The 17756-nt window shown below is 38.6% G+C and overlaps 2 protein-coding genes across 3 annotated transcripts; one reads left to right on the plus strand and one right to left on the minus strand.

Annotated features, from left to right (window-relative positions):
- Nucleotides 1–1422: 1422 nt before the first annotated feature.
- LOC131323034 (probable WRKY transcription factor 31) lies at nt 1423–7822 on the plus strand. Of its 2 annotated transcripts, XM_058354649.1 has the most exons (5): nt 1423–2024; nt 2138–2236; nt 3599–4105; nt 4197–4310; nt 6813–7822. In XM_058354649.1, the coding sequence occupies exons 1-5, from the start codon at nt 1629–1631 to the stop codon at nt 7428–7430; spliced, it is 1734 nt and encodes a 577-aa protein (XP_058210632.1). In that variant the 5' UTR covers nt 1423–1628; the 3' UTR covers nt 7431–7822. The 2 variants fall into 2 exon arrangements, with proteins under 2 accessions (XP_058210632.1, XP_058210633.1); XM_058354650.1 differs by lacking the exon at nt 2138–2236 and having other exon boundaries at nt 1458–2024.
- Nucleotides 7823–10550: 2728 nt separating this feature from the next.
- On the minus strand, nt 10551–16459 carry LOC131323035 (S-type anion channel SLAH1-like). The gene is made up of 3 exons (XM_058354651.1): nt 15740–16459; nt 15150–15474; nt 10551–10994 (listed from the first exon to the last, which is right to left on the minus strand). The coding sequence occupies exons 1-3, from the start codon at nt 16429–16431 to the stop codon at nt 10746–10748; spliced, it is 1266 nt and encodes a 421-aa protein (XP_058210634.1). The 5' UTR covers nt 16432–16459; the 3' UTR covers nt 10551–10745.
- Between the last annotated feature and the right edge of the window lie 1297 nt (nt 16460–17756).

Below are 17756 nucleotides of genomic sequence, written 5' to 3' on the forward strand. Positions count from 1 at the left end.
GTGTGTTTATATATATATATATATATATATATATATATACAGTCATTTTCAAATGAGGAGGTCCTTATTTTAGTTAAAATAAGGACCTCTCCATTTCTCCCATTTTCAGTTCGAATTTCAATGATCCGAGCCGCTCAATGTGTTTAGAACGTGATTTTAAGAGTACCCGTGTGAAATTAGCAAAAAAAATGACCGGGAAGGGCTTCATCTGAGCAGTTTTTATTTGAACCGTTTGATAAAATATAAACAAAAACTGCTCGGATGAAGCCTTTTCGGTCATTTTTTTTTGCTGATTTCTCGCGGGTACCCTTAAAATCATGTTCTGAACATGTTGAGCGGCTTGGATTATCGAAATTCTATCGGAAAAGGGAGGTCCTTATTTTATTAAGTTAAGGTGGTCCTTATTTTATATATATACACACACACACACACACACACACACTTAGGATCTAATGAGGGATCCCGCACGACCTTACCTTGTGGGACTTCCCTTTCCCGATCGAATTTTGACGATTTGAGCCGTTCAATGTGTTCAGAACGTGATTTTAAGAGTATTTGCGAGAAATCAGCAAAAAAAATTGATTGGGAAGGGCTTGATCCGAGCAGTTTTTTACTGAACCATTCAATAAAAAACTGTTCAGATCAAGCCTTTCCCGATCATTTTTTTTGCTGATTTCTAATTGGTATCCTTAAAATCAAGTTCTGATAAATTTGAGCGGCTCGGATCGTCGTAATTTGATCGAAAAAGGGGAGTCTCGCACGGTAAGGCTGTGCGGGATCCCTTAGGAGATCCGGACTAACACACTTATATATATATATATATATATATATATATATATATATATATATATTAATTATGTTATTTTCTTGAATTCATTGTTATAACTCGAAGAAGAAAATAGATTCCATGGCCTGTCGCAGTAGTCGGGGTCTGTTGACTGGCTCATTGGGTCTAGGAGTTTAGATCTCTGACCCCCAACTACTCCCCTAAGATATAGAAAACGAAATTAAAGTTGTTACACTATTTACTGATAAAATTTTATTGCAATACTTAATTATGTAGGAAAATCACATATTCTGTGGAATTTGATTTGTATATATATTGTAGGTACGTATAATGATCAAATATTTACGTGCAAAAATATGAACAAAGATGTGTCTGGAATCGTTCGATACATTTGAACTCCTCTCTATTTCGTAAGGCTCACGTATATCGCACATTGAACGGTTCGTGACACAATTGCGTTTAAATCAGTTCGCATAATTACGTGTAGAGGCTCTTCACACGTAATTAATGTTTGTTTTTTTTGACTTTTAGGGCTAGAAGTTATAGTTTAATTAAGTTGGCAAGCCAAGTCCTAGCAAGCTACTTGACCACAATTAAAGGACATAAAACTAGAAGGGGACTTGGCCACAACTCTCTCTCTCTTCACAAAAAAAAAAAAATCAAATCTCTTCACTTTCTCTTCAAACCAACTCTAAAACCACCCCTTTCATTACTTGTATTTTTGGTCTTCCTTCTCAAATTCTCAGTCTCCCTTTTTTATCTCCGAGTCCATTGCACCCCTCTCTCTCTCTCTACAATCTCTCTCTCTCTCTCTCTCTCTCTCTATAACATCTCTTGATTTATGGCCAAAGGAAGTGGACTCTCCATTGATACAGATCGGATCGGATGCTTCCTTCATCACCCAACTGTGATCAATTCATTTCCCGACGACCACCACCACCACCACAACAACAACAGCAACCGCCGCCTCAACCACCACCACCCGAAGCTGAAGCTTGAACCCATGGAAACTACACAACAAGTGCCAAATACTATTCAATTCCCAGTCAACCTAAACTGCACCTCCCACGATGGTGATGAAGATGATGAGGACGTTGATCCTCCACCCTCCGGTGACAAACGAAGGGTCATCGGAGAGATGGATTTCTTCGCCGACAATAAACAAGGCGGCCGCAACGATGTGGCTGCCGCCGTTGCCGGTGGTTCGGATAAGAAGGGCTTGGATGTCAACGTGAATGTAATCCACCCACTTGAATTTTTCTCTATCTCGCTAGTTCACTTTATTTGATTTTTTGTGGGTTTGAATTTATTGAATTTTGTACGTATGTATGTTGAATGTTATATGAATAGACCGGACTGCGGCTTCTGACTGCTAACACCAGTACTTGTCAATCCACGGCGGATGATGGAAAGTCCCGAAACTCCGATGATAAACGAGCTAAGGCCGAGGTAATTACAATATGTGATTCTATATCGGGTTGGTCAGTTATAACTAGATGTATTAAGCGTATGGACACACATATATATACTACCTCCGTCCCGAAAAGTTAATCAATTACTAAAGGACGTATAATTTTTGAATTAAAAAAATATAGTAGTTAATTTCATTCATAATTTTTAAAATTCCTTGATAACAAATTAAAGAGCTAAACGAGTTTCTTTTTTTTTAATTTGGTGTCAAAAAATTTTAAATTTGCAAAAGTATTTATTTTTTATTTAAAAATTACATATTTTTTTTATAGTGGACTGACTTTTTGGGACAGAGGGAGTATGATTTTTGCACTCTATTAATAGTGTATGTATACACATATACTTCCAAATTTATATATTATTGTACATTAGTTCAATACTTTTGTTAAATTTATATATATCCGACATATATTTAATGATGATCGGAAAATAATTCAATAAGTATACATGTTATTCCATTGATCTTTCTTAAATATATGATCCAATTCGATGCTTAAATCCCAACAAACAAACAAGCCTATATATGTAAGGAGTAATCATCCTGTAGTTGCCGCGTTTGGATACCATAATTGGATACCCCATTTTAATATATGATTTTGAAGTGCTACTTTACATGATTAGAACATGTGCTTGGTCCGTGTAATCCGTAAGAGATCGAACCCGAATCAGTTACGTACACATGGGATCTCTAGGAATGTCCTCAATATTTCGACCTCTTTTTTTTTTAACGGAGGACCAGCCTTACAGTCAGGTCACTAAATGAATCCGATTGTACAACTCAAATCTCTGGAGAAGCTAGCGCCTCAATACTAGTTACAGTCCTCTACTTACTTCAAGGTATTCACCCGGTAGAGAATCGAACCTCAGACCTTGAGCAGTACTCCCAAGGTTTGGATATCTACCAGCACTACTTGGGAAACACCTCGGTGTGTATATTTCCACTTTGATTTGGAGCTATGGTTCCATGACATAACATGATTTATTTGATTTTTGGAGGTATAGCATAGCCAATAAGTCTATGTACGTACACATCTACCAACTACTCATGTCTTACATATGTGTGGGGCCAACACATATGTAAGAGATGAGTAGTCGGTGAATGATCGTTAGAAGTGTACATGGCATTATTCGTAGCATAGAGGGTCACTATTAGCGGTAAAAGTTTACGAGACAGTTACAGTGTGCATATATTCTAACTGTTAGACATGTCTCCGGTACTCCTCCGCCCATTCTCATGTTGGCTGGTGATTACTTTGTTGTTGTATATATATATCAGTATATGTGGTAGTGTACGTACAACTATATACTATTGCGGTTTTGACTCATGTTTACTGGTTTTAGCTGGCTGTGGTGCAAGCGGAGCTGGAGAGAATGAACGTGGAGAATCAACGGCTGAGAGACGCGCTCAATCAAGTCACCAGCAATTACAGTACTCTCCAGATGCACCTGATTACACTGACGCAGCATCAAAATCACCGAAACCGCGATCAAAAACCCGAAAACAATTCCGCAAATGGAAATTCAGAGGAAAACAACAACATATTACACGGTGGTTTTAGCGGAGGGCAAGTGGTTCCTAGACAGTTCATGGACCTCGGGCTCGCCTCCGCCGCCAACGCGAACGAGCCGGCGTTGTCTCCCTCGGAGGAGGAGCGGTTGCGATCGCCGCTGCCGGTTAATAATGCTGCGGCGAAGGAGTTGTGTGATGATCATGCGAGGGAGGACAGCCCGGAGGATGGGTCGAACAAGTTTGCTAGATTGAACCCTACCAAAAATGTTGATCAGGCCACGGAGGCTACCATGAGGAAAGCCCGGGTCTCGGTTCGAGCGCGGTCCGAGGCTCCCATGGTACATGATTTGATAGAATTAGCATTTTTTTTGGTACTTAGTAAAAATATATTTGTTTTTATTCATTGGATTAATTTTTTTGGATTGGTAGATTAGTGATGGATGCCAATGGCGGAAGTACGGGCAAAAAATGGCGAAAGGAAACCCGTGTCCTCGTGCTTATTACCGGTGCACCATGGCTGCCGCCTGCCCAGTTCGAAAGCAAGTAGGTGTCTTTCATTTTAAGTGGGTTTTTTTTTTTCTTTCTTTTTGAATGTTTAATGGCCAATAACATGGTACTAGCAGGGACAGATTCAAAAATAATCTTACTTAGGTTAAGTTCTGGTAAGGATTTTTTCGGGATTTTTGAGCTTTTTCCGTTTTGTTCTTATTCTTTTTTTTTTTTGCATTTGATAGTTCGCAACAAATTTTTTTGGATCATTGATTCGTCTCGACGAAAAGAATCGAAAAAGTAAACAATTAATAATATCTTTTACCCAAATATTTTTAAAAATATTCAGGATAAAACCTAAAAGACCGACTTTTGGGTCTTATCTTGGATACTACAAAAAATAATAGGGTAAAAGTATAAAAAAGAACTTTTTTCGATTCTTCTTGTCGAGCCGAATCAATAATCCACAAAAGTTTGTCTCAAAACAAACAAACGCGAAAAAAATTTAAAGGACAAACGAAAAAAGCCCAGAAATTCCAAAAAATCCTTAGCGGAACTCAACCTTAGTTAGGGCATCTTATCAATCACAATTGGGTAGCTTTCTTTTTTTAATCAATCACAATTACAAGCTAATAATACTAGGCTTTGACATGCATTACTAACCAAGAAAGTTTATAATTTCTGATTTCTACAAAAGTTTATTAATTAAAGTAAGCACCGAATTTTAGACGAGTTTTCTAAAGTATCTTCTACCATTGACCTTGACTGGATTTTAGAATGAGCTGGTTGGTTCTATTAATGACTTTCTCTTATAAAAATGCTCAAAAGGCAAACAGCCTGACGACTAAAAAATGTGAAAATTTGGACCCCAACTATTTTGGTTTTTTCTTCAACGGCGATTTATTTTTATTAATCTTTGAAAAAATGTGAAAATTAGGACCCCAACTATTTTGGTTTTTTCTTGAACGGCGATTTATTTTTATTAATCTTTGAAAAAATGTGAAAATTAGGACCCCAACTATATATTTTGGTTTTTTCTTGAACGGCAATTTATTTTTATTAATCTTTGAAATTGTTACAGAGACTAACAGGAACAAAAAGAATGATATCATATCCCTAAGTTAAGCTAAGAATAATCTTGTGCGCAATCCGAAACTCAAATCCTTGATTGACAAGCCTAAATGAAAAAGTTCTTTAGTACCCGGCATTCAAGACCAAAGGAAAATGCTACGGCCACCAGTTCGAAGTTTGCGTTAGGGCTCCGAAATGTCAAGAGTTTGGTCCGGGAAACACTCCAACCATAGAGTGAAAGGTACATAAAATGAAAGATTCAATCATTACTTTTGAGATTTTTAGAGCAAAATATATAAGAGCAAGAGTAATAAAATTTCTCAATTTTGAACCCTTGTAGATCTATTCATGGGTGCCCCTTAAAATCTAGAAATTATTCAGTGGTACTTGAGCATACGACTTCTTGCACATTTTGTGTGGCATGATTGAGCCATGTTTCTAAAGTACTTAATAATTGAATTGAATGCGCGGTTACATGGCATAATTACTTGCCTAATTGGTCTTGATTATGACTCTTAAGTTGTGCGATTATAAATTGAACTTTGGAAGTCACTAGAAAGTGAAGAAAACCAATAGTCAAATTGAAGTGGGCTCAAAACTTAGGTGTGAAGTCTATGGTGATTAGTTATGACATTGATGTGGCCTTCTGTTATTTTTTCATCATAATTGTTTTTTTTCAAAGGTCAGAGGTGCCCGAATAAGCCATTATTGTGACACAACTGGGTATAGGGGATGTAATTAAAAATGGCTTTGGAAATGCCCAATTCTAGCCGGAGCATTTCCAATACCATTTTCTATGAACAAAATTAGTTCAAGTGTACGTCTGTTTAATTTGTACTAACCTAATTTGCTTTTCAACCAAAAAAGAAAGTTCATTTTTAAAAAAAAAAAAAGAAGGTGAAACTTCAAATATATTCATCTTCGATATAAGTAAATTTCATCTTTTGATTAATTTTGTTATCGTAAGTTTAACATCTCTTTTGGTGAATTTTGAAAAGCAAGTTGCTTACATCCCGTTTATTAATAAGAATCCCTTGACCTACGTGTGAAAACAACGAGCAGAAGACAAAAAGGATCTAATCCAAATCATTCCCTTTAATACTCCATTCAGCTGCACAGAAAGGATGCATGTGAAACGATATAAAAAAAATAAAAAAATCAACATTTTAGTTAATTTCTGTGTGTTGAATTATCAAGAAAATTATGAAATTTATAAATTCAACTCCTCCACTCAAAACCATTTTGTCGCAAAATAAATCCTCCTAAAAAGAAGCAATTTTAATTTTTCTGCAAAATTTCTTTGCTAGAGAACACATTGGAAAGAAAAATTTCTTTCTTCTTTACCTTTACTTTTCCGAAAATGTATTTCCCATACAACATACCTGATAACTGAACGGAAAGACTAGCTAGATGACTATTATTATTCGATTTGATCTAAAATTTTCTTGTTCTAATCCAAATATTCTCACTTGTTAATTTCACCAGGTCCAAAGATGTGCCGAAGACAGAAGCATCCTAACCACCACCTACGAAGGCAACCACAACCACCCCCTCCCTCCCGCCGCCATGGCGATGGCCTCCACCACCTCCTCCGCCGCCCGAATGCTTCTCTCCGGCTCCATGCCGAGCTCTGACGGCCTCATCCACCACCACCCCAATTTCCTCCCCAGACCATCCCTCCTCCCCTGCCCCCCCACCATGGCCACCATCTCCGCCTCTGCCCCGTTCCCCACCGTCACCTTAGACCTCACCCAAAACCCGAACAACCCACTACAATTCCAGAGGCCTCCAGCCCAGTTCCAGCTCCCGTTTCCAAACCCGAACGCGGCGGCCCTTTTGCCGCAATTGTTTGGGCAAGCGATTCATAGTAACCAGTCCAAGTTTTCGGGGCTCCAGATGTCGCATGACGCGGTGCAACAGCAGAACTCGTTGGCTGAGACGGTGAATGCGCTCACGGCGGATCCGAACTTCACGGCGGCGCTGGCGGCGGCGATTGGTTCTTTGATTGGGGGCGGGCAACCGAATAATAACGGCAACAACGGTAACGGCAATAATGGCGGCAGCTTTTCAAGTGGTAACAACAATAGCAATGACAGCAAATAAAAGGCAAACACTTGCAAGTTTTTCTTGGGAGGTTTTTTATTTTTGGGCTGTGTTTTTTTGTCCAGGATTTGTGGACTGGACCGACCAGATTTGTCGCGGCGGGCCCAGTAAGAGTCCGATTTCTATAGTTTCATCGATTGTTTATTTTGTAGAATAAGTTAGCTTGAAAAAACAAAATTGATTCTATAGCCGCATGATGAAAGAGGTTTGTCTGTAAAGAATGCAACATATATTAAAATATAAATTTGAAAAAAGTGTCGATTTTTCAAGGAAAAACTTGATAAAATCATGCGGCTACGATTATCACATTCTTTCTTTTTTTATTTTTATTTTGTGGATGATTGAAAAGTCAACAACCCAAATTATCGAATTGAACACGTTCGTTCTTTTCATTTCATCGATCGTTCTTTCTTTTCTTCTTCCTTATTTGGGGGTGGAAATGAAGTGAAATGTACATGTTCGTTCTATTTTTTGGTCAATCGATTAGTCTTCAAGTCTTTGTTTTTTTTTTTTTTCCTACAGTGTTTCGCTTTTTCAATAAAGAAATAGAATTTGTTAGTCAATATAATACTCATTCCCTTTTTTTCCCGATAATCTAGTGAGGGATTAATAGAAAAAGTTATTGTGCAATTTTGTTGCAGAACTTTAATGAGCATTTTTCTTTTTTTAAAACATCATCAATATTTCTTTGTAGGCGGAGGGATTAAAGTTGTGTTTTTGTACAAATATAATCACAGGTTTTGTGATGTTTGTCCTTAACATCTTTCTCTGCACGGGGACAAACCTAGAAAACGGGCGAAGGAAAACAGGAAAGTCTAGTGACACTGCATTATTTTTTTTTTAAACTTCATAGACACGAGCCGAAGGGTTCAAACATATGCTTTTTCTTGAAGTTACTTGTAGATGGTGATCTTAAACTCCGATTTTGCATCGCATGGGAGTCAAGAGAGAGCTGGTCAACAAAACCTTCTCAAAGTGAACGTTAGATATTTAGGGCCTTTGCTTCTTGAAACAAATGGCCATAATGCTTGTCTCATTATTTGATTTTCGCCTTTGCCTTTTGGCCCACTCTGTAAATCCTTTGTGCTTGGAAATAGTGTGTGAGAATGCCAGCAATCTGCCGAAACGAGAAGTTTTTCTTTTTATCTCCTCTCAAACAAGTGACACTTATCTTGCGTGTTTAATTCTCCAATAAGCTATAAGGTGATGCCGCCTTCTTTGGTGTTTTGGCTTTGCCCATTTGCTTTTATTGTTTATATGAGCATTTAGGCCTCTTAGGTGCTGCTCAGGCCCCGTTCGGCTAAAAAAGTTAATTGCTTTTTTTTTTATCATTATTTAAATTTTTTTCATATTTGTTAGTTTTTTGTTAATTTTTTGGAGATTATTGCATAGTTATGACAAGAGGAATCTAAAAAGTAAAAAATTACGAGCGAAACCTAATTTTTTTGAATAAAGATAAAAATAAGCCAATAAGCCAATTTTTTCATCTTTATTAAAAAAAATTGGATTTCGATCATAATTTTTTACTTTTTAGATTCCTCTCATCATGACGATGCAATAATCCCCAAAAAATTTATGAAAAACTAAAAAATACAAAAAAAATTAAATAAGGACAAAAAAAAAGCCAGTTGGCTTATTTAGCCGAACAGAGCCTTTAGTCTCTTGGGGTGTCTCTTTGGTTGGCAACTTGTCAATCAAGGGCTTGGGTCTCGGATGAGCACTTCTTGTCTTTGCTCCTTAATTTTGGTCGTTGCTTTCGCATTAAAAAATTATTACTCTCTTCGTCCATTTTTAAGTGTTCTGCTTCGTAATTTCAACTTATTAAAAAGACATCATCATTACACATTTCATATCAATTTTACCTCTACTTTTCCTCCTTACCCTTTATGGAAATATCATCATTACATTTTTACTTACTAACTTTTCAAAATGGAATCTACTTTTAGGGGCAAAATGGAAAATTCATCAACTTTTACCTATTAACTTTACAAAATGGATAATTATAAAAGGGACAGTTCAAAATAAAATACTGAACTCTAAAAAGGGACAGAGAGAGTACTTGTTTCGCCATTCAGAAAAAAGGTGAAAGCGGCCGGTAGCATTTTTTCTTGAAGTGGATAAGGTATAAGTAATAACCAAAAGTTCTGGTAACGAAAGACGAATGCCAAACCTAGATTTCCAGTTTCTTTTTCCCTGGTGATAGTCTCTTTCACGGAGGCGCTGTGAACAGTTCACAGAGTGGCGCAATCTCAATCGTCTATTTGCACAATTAATAGCTGAGATTCATTTTCAATTATGACTGATCACAATTAATTCTTTCCCGAAAAAATTTCATTAACATCTTGAGTCCTTGACCCACGATTGAGTACCGTAAACACTTGTTTTACAGCACCTCCGCAAAGAAATTTTTTTCTTTTCCCTGATGTTGAATATATCCAAGGGGAGACTTTGGACCGATGCTCTAAAACTTGGATAGGACCGGCCAGTTGGACAGGCGACTCGCCCACGTTCCCATCCAATCAACTCTCCAAACCCACTTGCTTTGTAGAACCGCTTAGAACCTTGTAAACAAGTGTCAAATTCGCTCCATCGAACGGTGTTCGAGAATGTGTGGTGTCGAAGAGCTAGTGTTGAGCACATTCATATATTGTTAAATATAAGAAAAGAAATTTTTTTTTTTTGAATTCGATAATAACATGTACATAGGATCTTGTATTTATACAATAGTGAAATCATAAAATATAGAAACAAAATCAAATCCTATACTATGGAAAGATAATCAAATCCTTAATCATAATCAATTACAATCGATTCTATCAACTATAATCAATCAAAATATTTTCATTATTCTAACACAATCGATGCCTTCGATTTTTGATGAGACACACAGGGTTCTGCTATGAGTTGGGGGCACACTAGGATGTTGTCTTTTATTGATGGAATCCACCCTAAACCAACTATATAATGTGATTCAAATCGTTTATCTTGCTCCACTCATTGAGTTTGCTAAGAGTGCCACATATGAATATGAAATTGATAATCCCCTATTGTTTTCTTGTTCTTTTTTTTTCTTTTTAAAAACAAGAGATGATCATTTTATTGATCTTTGAATGATATAGATATAAAAACTAAGTGGAGGATAAAATGTACGGCATCACAACCAAGGACAAACATCCCAACCAGGTTGGCAGGAAACCTTGGACAATCACGCGCCGTCCAAAACGCAAATTAAGGAATGAAGGCTGGCGAGAAGCCAAACCCAACCAGCACAAGAGGCAGATATACTTGATCACACCGCGAGGTGCACCGCTAGGGCTAACTAGAATAGGGATCGTGAATTGGCAAGAGCATATTAGTGTTCAGCCCAGTGAAAACCATCAGAACAAGAGAAACCAGGACTGAAAGCAGGGATAACACGAGCATGAGCACGTGAGCTATGGTGCTTTTCGTCTTCTGTGCATACTCTGTTGAAGCAATGGCTAGAACTGTCAAAGGGAATGAGTAAGCCCACCAAGCCACGTTGAACTTCTTCATTGATTTCTTGAATAGCATTGGCCTCGAAACCTGGCAATTAATTTCGTGATATTGTTACGAAAATCACGAAATAGAGAATGAACAAATTAAGAATCAATATCTAATTGTATAAAACTAATTAATGTAGTGCATGCCTTTTGCATTCCATATCTACTTGTGAATGAAGCGCTACCTCAAGTTGCATGGTGCTGAGAATTGTGGTTTTGGGGGGTTAAAAGGGTGTTTGGTGATGATTATCTTGTTGGATTATAGATTCTTGATTGTAGATTCTCAATTTAAAAAAATATATTATAATAAAAAATCTGCAATTATTTGATGAATGTATGAAACGTAGATTATGAATCTTCAAAGTATTAGGTGCTATAATCAGATAACAAAATTGTTGGGAGACATTTGACAATAATACTTACTGTTATTTGTTAAATTATGAATATAAATTGGTGAGAGACATGTGGTAGTGCTTCAGGGGCATAGAATAATCTTTTTTCCATATTCACACCTCCTCCCTAGGTCTCTTTCTCTCTTTCTCTCTCTTAAAAAAAAATCTACAAAATAGATGCATGCACAATTTTATCTATGCATATACACACATATAATATAACTGAATCTCTTACGTATGAAATATATATATTTCTAGAAAGTCCAACCTTCCAAATTTTAGTGATTTTTCTAAAATGTTCTAGCTAGTTCTACAGGAATGGAATAAAGAAAGAGACAAATATATCGATACATTTTAAGGGAGACTAGTACATTATGTATAAAAAATTCAATTTCCCAACCCCAAGTGCAAAATCTGGTGGTCACGCTTGACTTCGATGTAGACAAAGCTGAGGTGGAAAATGAGATGAAAATTGCAGAGGAGGTGACAGAAACTAATGTGGAAGCTGAAAAGGCTATTGGGACAAAAGAGAGAGCATTACAGCCAATAAATGTAAACTTGCAAGGATGTAATGATGAGGCAGCTAATTCTTCTTCGGGGGTTGAGGCATCAGCTTGGGGAAGTGGAAAGGTCATGGATAGTATGAGAGAGCTAGCAGCAAACAACACAACACTCAATATCAATTTGGACCCTCGAACTTTTGTAAGGCTGAATATTTGCATTCAGATTCCAAGAGCATGCCTAAGTAATTTGGTTGATAATCAAGACAGTTGGGTGGATGATTCAGTTAAGGAAAATCCAGTTATTATTGAAATTTAAGAAGGAAAAATGATGAGGATGAAATTATTCCTGAACATCATATTGAAGCAAGCCGAACTGAAAATGAACCTCTTTCTGCACCAATCAAAGCTGCCATAAATAGGGTAAAAGGGAAGAAGAAGAGGAAGACAATTGATGATATTCTGGGATTTACAAGGGTCAACTCCTTCAATAACAAGAGTAGAAATAACAAACCAAAGTGTGCGGTGTATAGGTCTGCCGTTGCAGCCCTAGCACTCTCTGCATCTATCTCTTCAGATGGAGTTATTAACAGAAACAGAATAATTCTGGACGATGCACAAGCAATTTGGACCTGCAACAAGATTATGGGATTGGGGTATGATGGTGAGGAGGATGAAGTCATAAGCAAAGTTGCAGATACGGTAGCTGAAGACTTGGATAGAGCTGACAAAGTGGCAGGACAGACCTAGTTTTCGATTTATGTGCTTCTTGGGGTAGGGCCTTGGTGGGGTGTGTTTTGGTTTTTGGGTAAAGAGGTGTTTTGTCCTGAGTGGGGGGTGAGGGTGTCTTTGTTTGTGGGTGAGCGGGGGTGTATTCCTGTGGTTTTGGTGTGGCTTCTTTGGTTCCTTTTGGGGTGGCTCGTTTGGGCATTGTTCGGATTGATTTCTTATCAATCCTTAGAGCTTGATTAGCTTTTGATTGCCGTGGTGTAAGTCTTCTTTTTTTAATATATTATCTCTTTTTCGCCGTTCAAAAAAAAAAAAGTCTTGGGACTTTGGAAATTTGCTTTCTTTTTTAAGTTTGAAACCTCATTTGTGCTATTAATTCTTACGGATCGGTGCCCTCAAGACTTTATCCCAGCCTTAATCTAAATCGATCGATATACGCATAAGGCCGCCCTTGACACTCTATTTACTTGCCCTAATTTGTTTTATTTTTTTTTGCTGCTTTTAGTGAACTTTTTTTTTTCAAATTCATTTAGTAGATGGATAGTTTTAGCTCAAAACTTTGATGGAATGAAAGCAGGTGATCATAAAGTTAAAAGCATATATGTTAATCCAAAACGCAGGTTCAATTTTCAATCTCACCCCTAGCAAAAACTTTTAGAATCACTGATGATATCCACACTAAAAAAAATGGAGAAAAACTATTCACCGTCCGTCTCGACAATCGATGATCCGTATTTCAAAAAAACTCTTCTGGACCATCCGAAACAGTGAAGTTGAGAGCAATGGGAAAATCATTGAATGTTGAGTGGATGAAAAGAAATGTTTGGTTTCTACTTTCTCGTAGTGGATGAGTTGACATCAGTGAAGGTTTCAAGTGGACCAGTACTGAACTACTTCCACCGTTGTGCGGCCGTGCAATCCCCAGTACTGAACTCTTTCCATATTTCACTATCAAGAATATATATGATTTCTACGGTCGCAAAAACCTCTTGAATGAGGTCGACAATTTGGATACTTCTACTAAATAGGTAAAACCCCGTCACATTTCACTCTCTATCCATCTTAAGAAACGACGACTTTTACGGTCTTCCTAATCCGAGAGAGGTGGGCCTGGCGGTCCAGGCCTGGAATTTAGGAGTTTGTCGTCTCGTAAGGTTTCAGGTTGCAAACCTCTCCGTTGTTACCAACTCTTTTGGGGTTAGTCCGTACAAAATAGTTGCTCTGGCTTTAATTGGACTTCATATAAGTGGGCGGAGGAATCGGGTTACCAGGATTGATCGAGGTGCGCGTAAGCCGATCCGGACGACTAAGTTATAAAAAAGCTTTTTAGTCTTCCTAAAGGACAACCAAGAAAATCGAGAGGTTATTTCGGCGATTATAATAACGGATCTTCCCTATTTCGATGGATTTAATAAGAAAATAGACCCAGGATTCGTGATAATTAGACCCAGGATTCTTGACCTTGTACAGAGGTTTTTTTTTCCCCCCCTGAATAGAAGAAATCAAACCTTGTACAAGTAATCCTAGGACAAATGCATGCCATGTATAATACTATAAGATACAGCATTATTAAACCCCCGGCAAGATCATTCATCAATGAGATCATATTTTCTTTCACCATTAGTACAACTAAACAAATTAACATCGCTTGACTGTAACTGTGACATCATTCGACACGACATTGTCTTACAAGCTGGTGTCGCCGATTAATAGAATGATTGACAATGTGTGAAGAGAGTATCCAAATCGTATTCGAGTTCGGAAGGTAATAATGAACGATACAAACTCTGTCACTCCTTGCAATGTGTACTAGCTGCAGAATTGCACGTGGAGATCCATAACATAAGTTTTACGAAAAAATAAGACGGACTTAAAGCTCAAATAAAGGGACAATCACTCAAGATAGTCTTGTCAAAAAGTTTCCAAAACCCAGTTTAATATCATGCTAAAGCATTTGTGAGTGAAAATCGATTAGCTATCAATGGAATGACCGTTCAAATTCATATACTAATTTTGTAGATTACAGGTTGCGGTACTGTAAATGGAAGCTCCCTTCCACAACTAGTTGAAAATGTTTTAGGTTCACTCATTCACTGCATGCAACTTCTCTTTTCTTATTCCTTTCCTAATGAATGTACTAAAACATAAACAAAAAGTCCACTAACACATCTTTCAGACAACACAATTGTGTGTGGATTCGATATATACGGGCCACATGCATCGAATGAACGGTTTTGAAGGTGAAAAAATTCCAGTGCCGAGCGGGTACCACGTGGTGCCCGCTCATGCATCCGTGCCATCCATTGCGTGTATGAATGGCTCAGATTTAGAAAGAGAAAGTGTTGGAGTGAGAGGAGAAAGATAGTTTCAATCCGAGCCGTCTAAAAGTGTATCGGACGACTGAGATGCGCCGAGCGGGTACCACGTGGAATATATCCGCTCAGCATTGAAAAATCCCTCTTTGAACGTAGTTGTGTTCAGAATTATGTTTTCAAGTTGAGTTCGAAGCATTGTCAGCTCCAAGGCAAAAAAGAAAAAAACTAGCATTTCTAAAACCCTATTGATGAAAGTACTTACCAGGGACAAGAACAGAAAGAGCGACAGAAAGAAGAACATCTTGGAAGAATAATCAAACGAGCCCCAAATTGCTTCGCAAGCCAAGCTAGCCACGCTCGGCGCCGCGAAAAACAAGAAAAAAACCGGCCTCAGCATCCCCGTTATCCCGTTCCCCCCGGGCAACCTCTGGTACAGCGTGACGAACAGCACCAGGTAATGCGCCATCCCCAGCGAGAACAAGCACACCGCGCTTTCCCTCCACCCCATCCGCGCCCCTGCCCACGCCCCCACCAGGTTCCCGATCACTGACAGCTGACTTGTCGGGTTGGCCACGGCCGACAAGAACCTTTACAACGAAGAAAGAAATTTTATTAATTTTTGAATGAAATATACGAAGACTAAAGGGAAAGACCAATGCTATAGTGACCATTTTGAGTATCATGTAAACCAAAATATTGGTAGAGCAAACGAGACATATTTCACCAATATATTAATGACTCATCACATCACATAGTACTCAAAACATGGTACTAAAAAATGGTCACCGAAGTGTTATTGAAAGGGAAAAAAGAACAAAGACGGCATGACAACGAGCAGAAAGCATTCCAAACCTCTTCCCCTTGGTGAACCACGCGCCGTATATCTTGACGTCGAGGGCCACTATGGGAACAACGAAGAGCCACCAGAGGGTGAGATAGTAAGTTGAAGTTGGGGAGATGAAGGGCGAGGACTGGAGAAGGAGGAGCCAGGAGATCCACGGGGCGAACATGTAGTTGACGCCCACGTGGTGCTTGAACTCGTTCCGGACGAGGTGGAAGTGGGAGAGGCAGCGGAGGGCGTAGAGGGAGGAGAGGGTGAGGAGGGTGAGGAGAGAGAGGGACCAGAGGACGGTGAAGGCCGGGCCCGGGAGGAGCGTGCGGAAGAGGCGGTGGAGGGCAGCGGGGTCGGGCGAGGCGGCCGGGGGTTCGCGGAGGGTCTTCCAGAGCAGAGCCTGGCTGCACAACGAGAGGCTTATGCGGAAGTAACCGGCGTGGAACCTGGCTATGAAAGGGATGATGATTAGAGCCTTGGTTGGAGTGGTGTGGTTCGGGTTGGGTGAGTCGATTACGAGGTCGATTTCGGGGTGGCTCGACCCGACCGAGTCCGTGACTCGGTGGTTTGCATTGTTTTTGTGATGCATTCTGTAGTAGTAGTGGTTCCGGGTGGGTGAGTTCGTTGGTGAGTCGATTACGAGCTCGATTTCAGAGTGGATAGACCCGGTGGAGTCCGTGACTCGGTAGTTTGCATTGGAATGGTGAGGCATTGTGTAGCAGCAGTAGTAGTTTGCGAGGAAATGTGAATACTATGTGATATACAGCATGTATATATATAAGGAAGCCCTCTGTTTAATTTATTAGATTTGACCTAAATATTATTACGGTTTCTCTCATTTTCATCCAAATTATATATGAGTAGTTACTTAGTAAGCATCACCACGTGACACTAGAGCCTTTTTTTTTAATTAAACGTGTGAGTTACATATTGCATTGTGAGACGTACACAGATATGTGGTGAGAAGGACGTTAAAACATCACATACCTGGCGATGCTCTCGAAGCACTTACTAATTTTCTTCAAAATTAACATTGTCGTACTTGATGCTCTTTTTCATCCCAATTTGTTTGTCGAAGAATCTAATTACACCTTCTAAAAAGACACAATCACTACACTTGTAAAGATTTAAATTTGTAGGAGTAATAAATTGTCCATTTCAGCTTTTAGTTTTTTCACTTTAATTGAGGAGTAGAATGAGAATCGCACAAAATTTGGTTCGTTAACTTGTCACAAGGCTGCTTTTGCCTTGCTGGGTTTTTGGTGGTCAGAGGTAGTTTATTTTTACTGTGGTTGTTTGTTGCTGTACGTTTTTCGGTGTTTCGTCTCCTTTTTTGCTGTAGGGGGAGGATGGATCCCGCTTACGAAACTCACTAAATGGGGCATCAGGCTCTCCACACGGCTCTCAAACCCTACCTGTGGTGGATCCCGGGCCAACAGCCCAGTGAACCGGGCGGGGCACTCGGCTGGGTGGTTGGTTTCGTTCGTAGTTTTTTTGGTCTCATCTGTGTGATGACTGTTGTTTTTTTTTTTTTTTTGTTGGTGTGGCCGTGTCTAAGGAGTTTCTTTTTGTTTGTTGGTTTCTTGCCAACGTTTCTCTTTGAGTCTCAGGTAGTCTTTGTATCATTTGCAAAGATTAATAAATAAAAAAATTGCCGAGAAAAAAAAAACTTGTCAGAATGGACAAATATTTTGAGATACTATTTCAAAGTCAAAAGTGAGCATATGTAATTAAGGACGGGCAGAGTAAATTTAAAAGACACCAATAATACTACTACATATCGTTTTTCCCAACGAAAATCGCATATTAACTTTCATGCATATTTTTTTCTTCAGAGCTATTTAAATTTGTTCTTTATCATGTGAATGTATAATATGATCACTACGTACTACACCTTAAGCGTGCGAAACAATGAATCAAATGAAAGAATATTACTGTAAATTTACATGAATATATATATAGACGAGAAAGAGAATACCGACGATAAAAACGAAAGTGCAAACATCACTGCGCCCTATACTCGTTTTCATCTCCCAA

This window comes from Rhododendron vialii, chromosome 4a, assembly GCF_030253575.1.
Source record: "Rhododendron vialii isolate Sample 1 chromosome 4a, ASM3025357v1".
Lineage (NCBI taxonomy): Eukaryota > Viridiplantae > Streptophyta > Magnoliopsida > Ericales > Ericaceae > Rhododendron > Rhododendron vialii.

Excerpts from the sequence above, each read along its gene's own strand:
- LOC131323034 (XM_058354649.1), top strand. The coding sequence starts at position 1,629 with ATGGCCAAAGGAAGTGGACTCTCCATTGATACAGATCGGATCGGATGC. Across the intron at positions 2,025-2,137 it reads GCTTGGATGTCAACGTGAAT|ACCGGACTGCGGCTTCTGAC; the intron begins GTAATCCACCCA and ends TTATATGAATAG. Across the intron at positions 2,237-3,598 it reads ATAAACGAGCTAAGGCCGAG|CTGGCTGTGGTGCAAGCGGA; the intron begins GTAATTACAATA and ends TACTGGTTTTAG.
- LOC131323035 (XM_058354651.1), bottom strand. The coding sequence starts at position 16,431 with ATGCCTCACCATTCCAATGCAAACTACCGAGTCACGGACTCCACCGGG. Across the intron at positions 15,475-15,739 it reads TGGTTCACCAAGGGGAAGAG|GTTCTTGTCGGCCGTGGCCA; the intron begins GTTTGGAATGCT and ends TTCGTTGTAAAG. Across the intron at positions 10,995-15,149 it reads TCTTTCTGTTCTTGTCCCTG|GTTTCGAGGCCAATGCTATT; the intron begins GTAAGTACTTTC and ends ATTAATTGCCAG.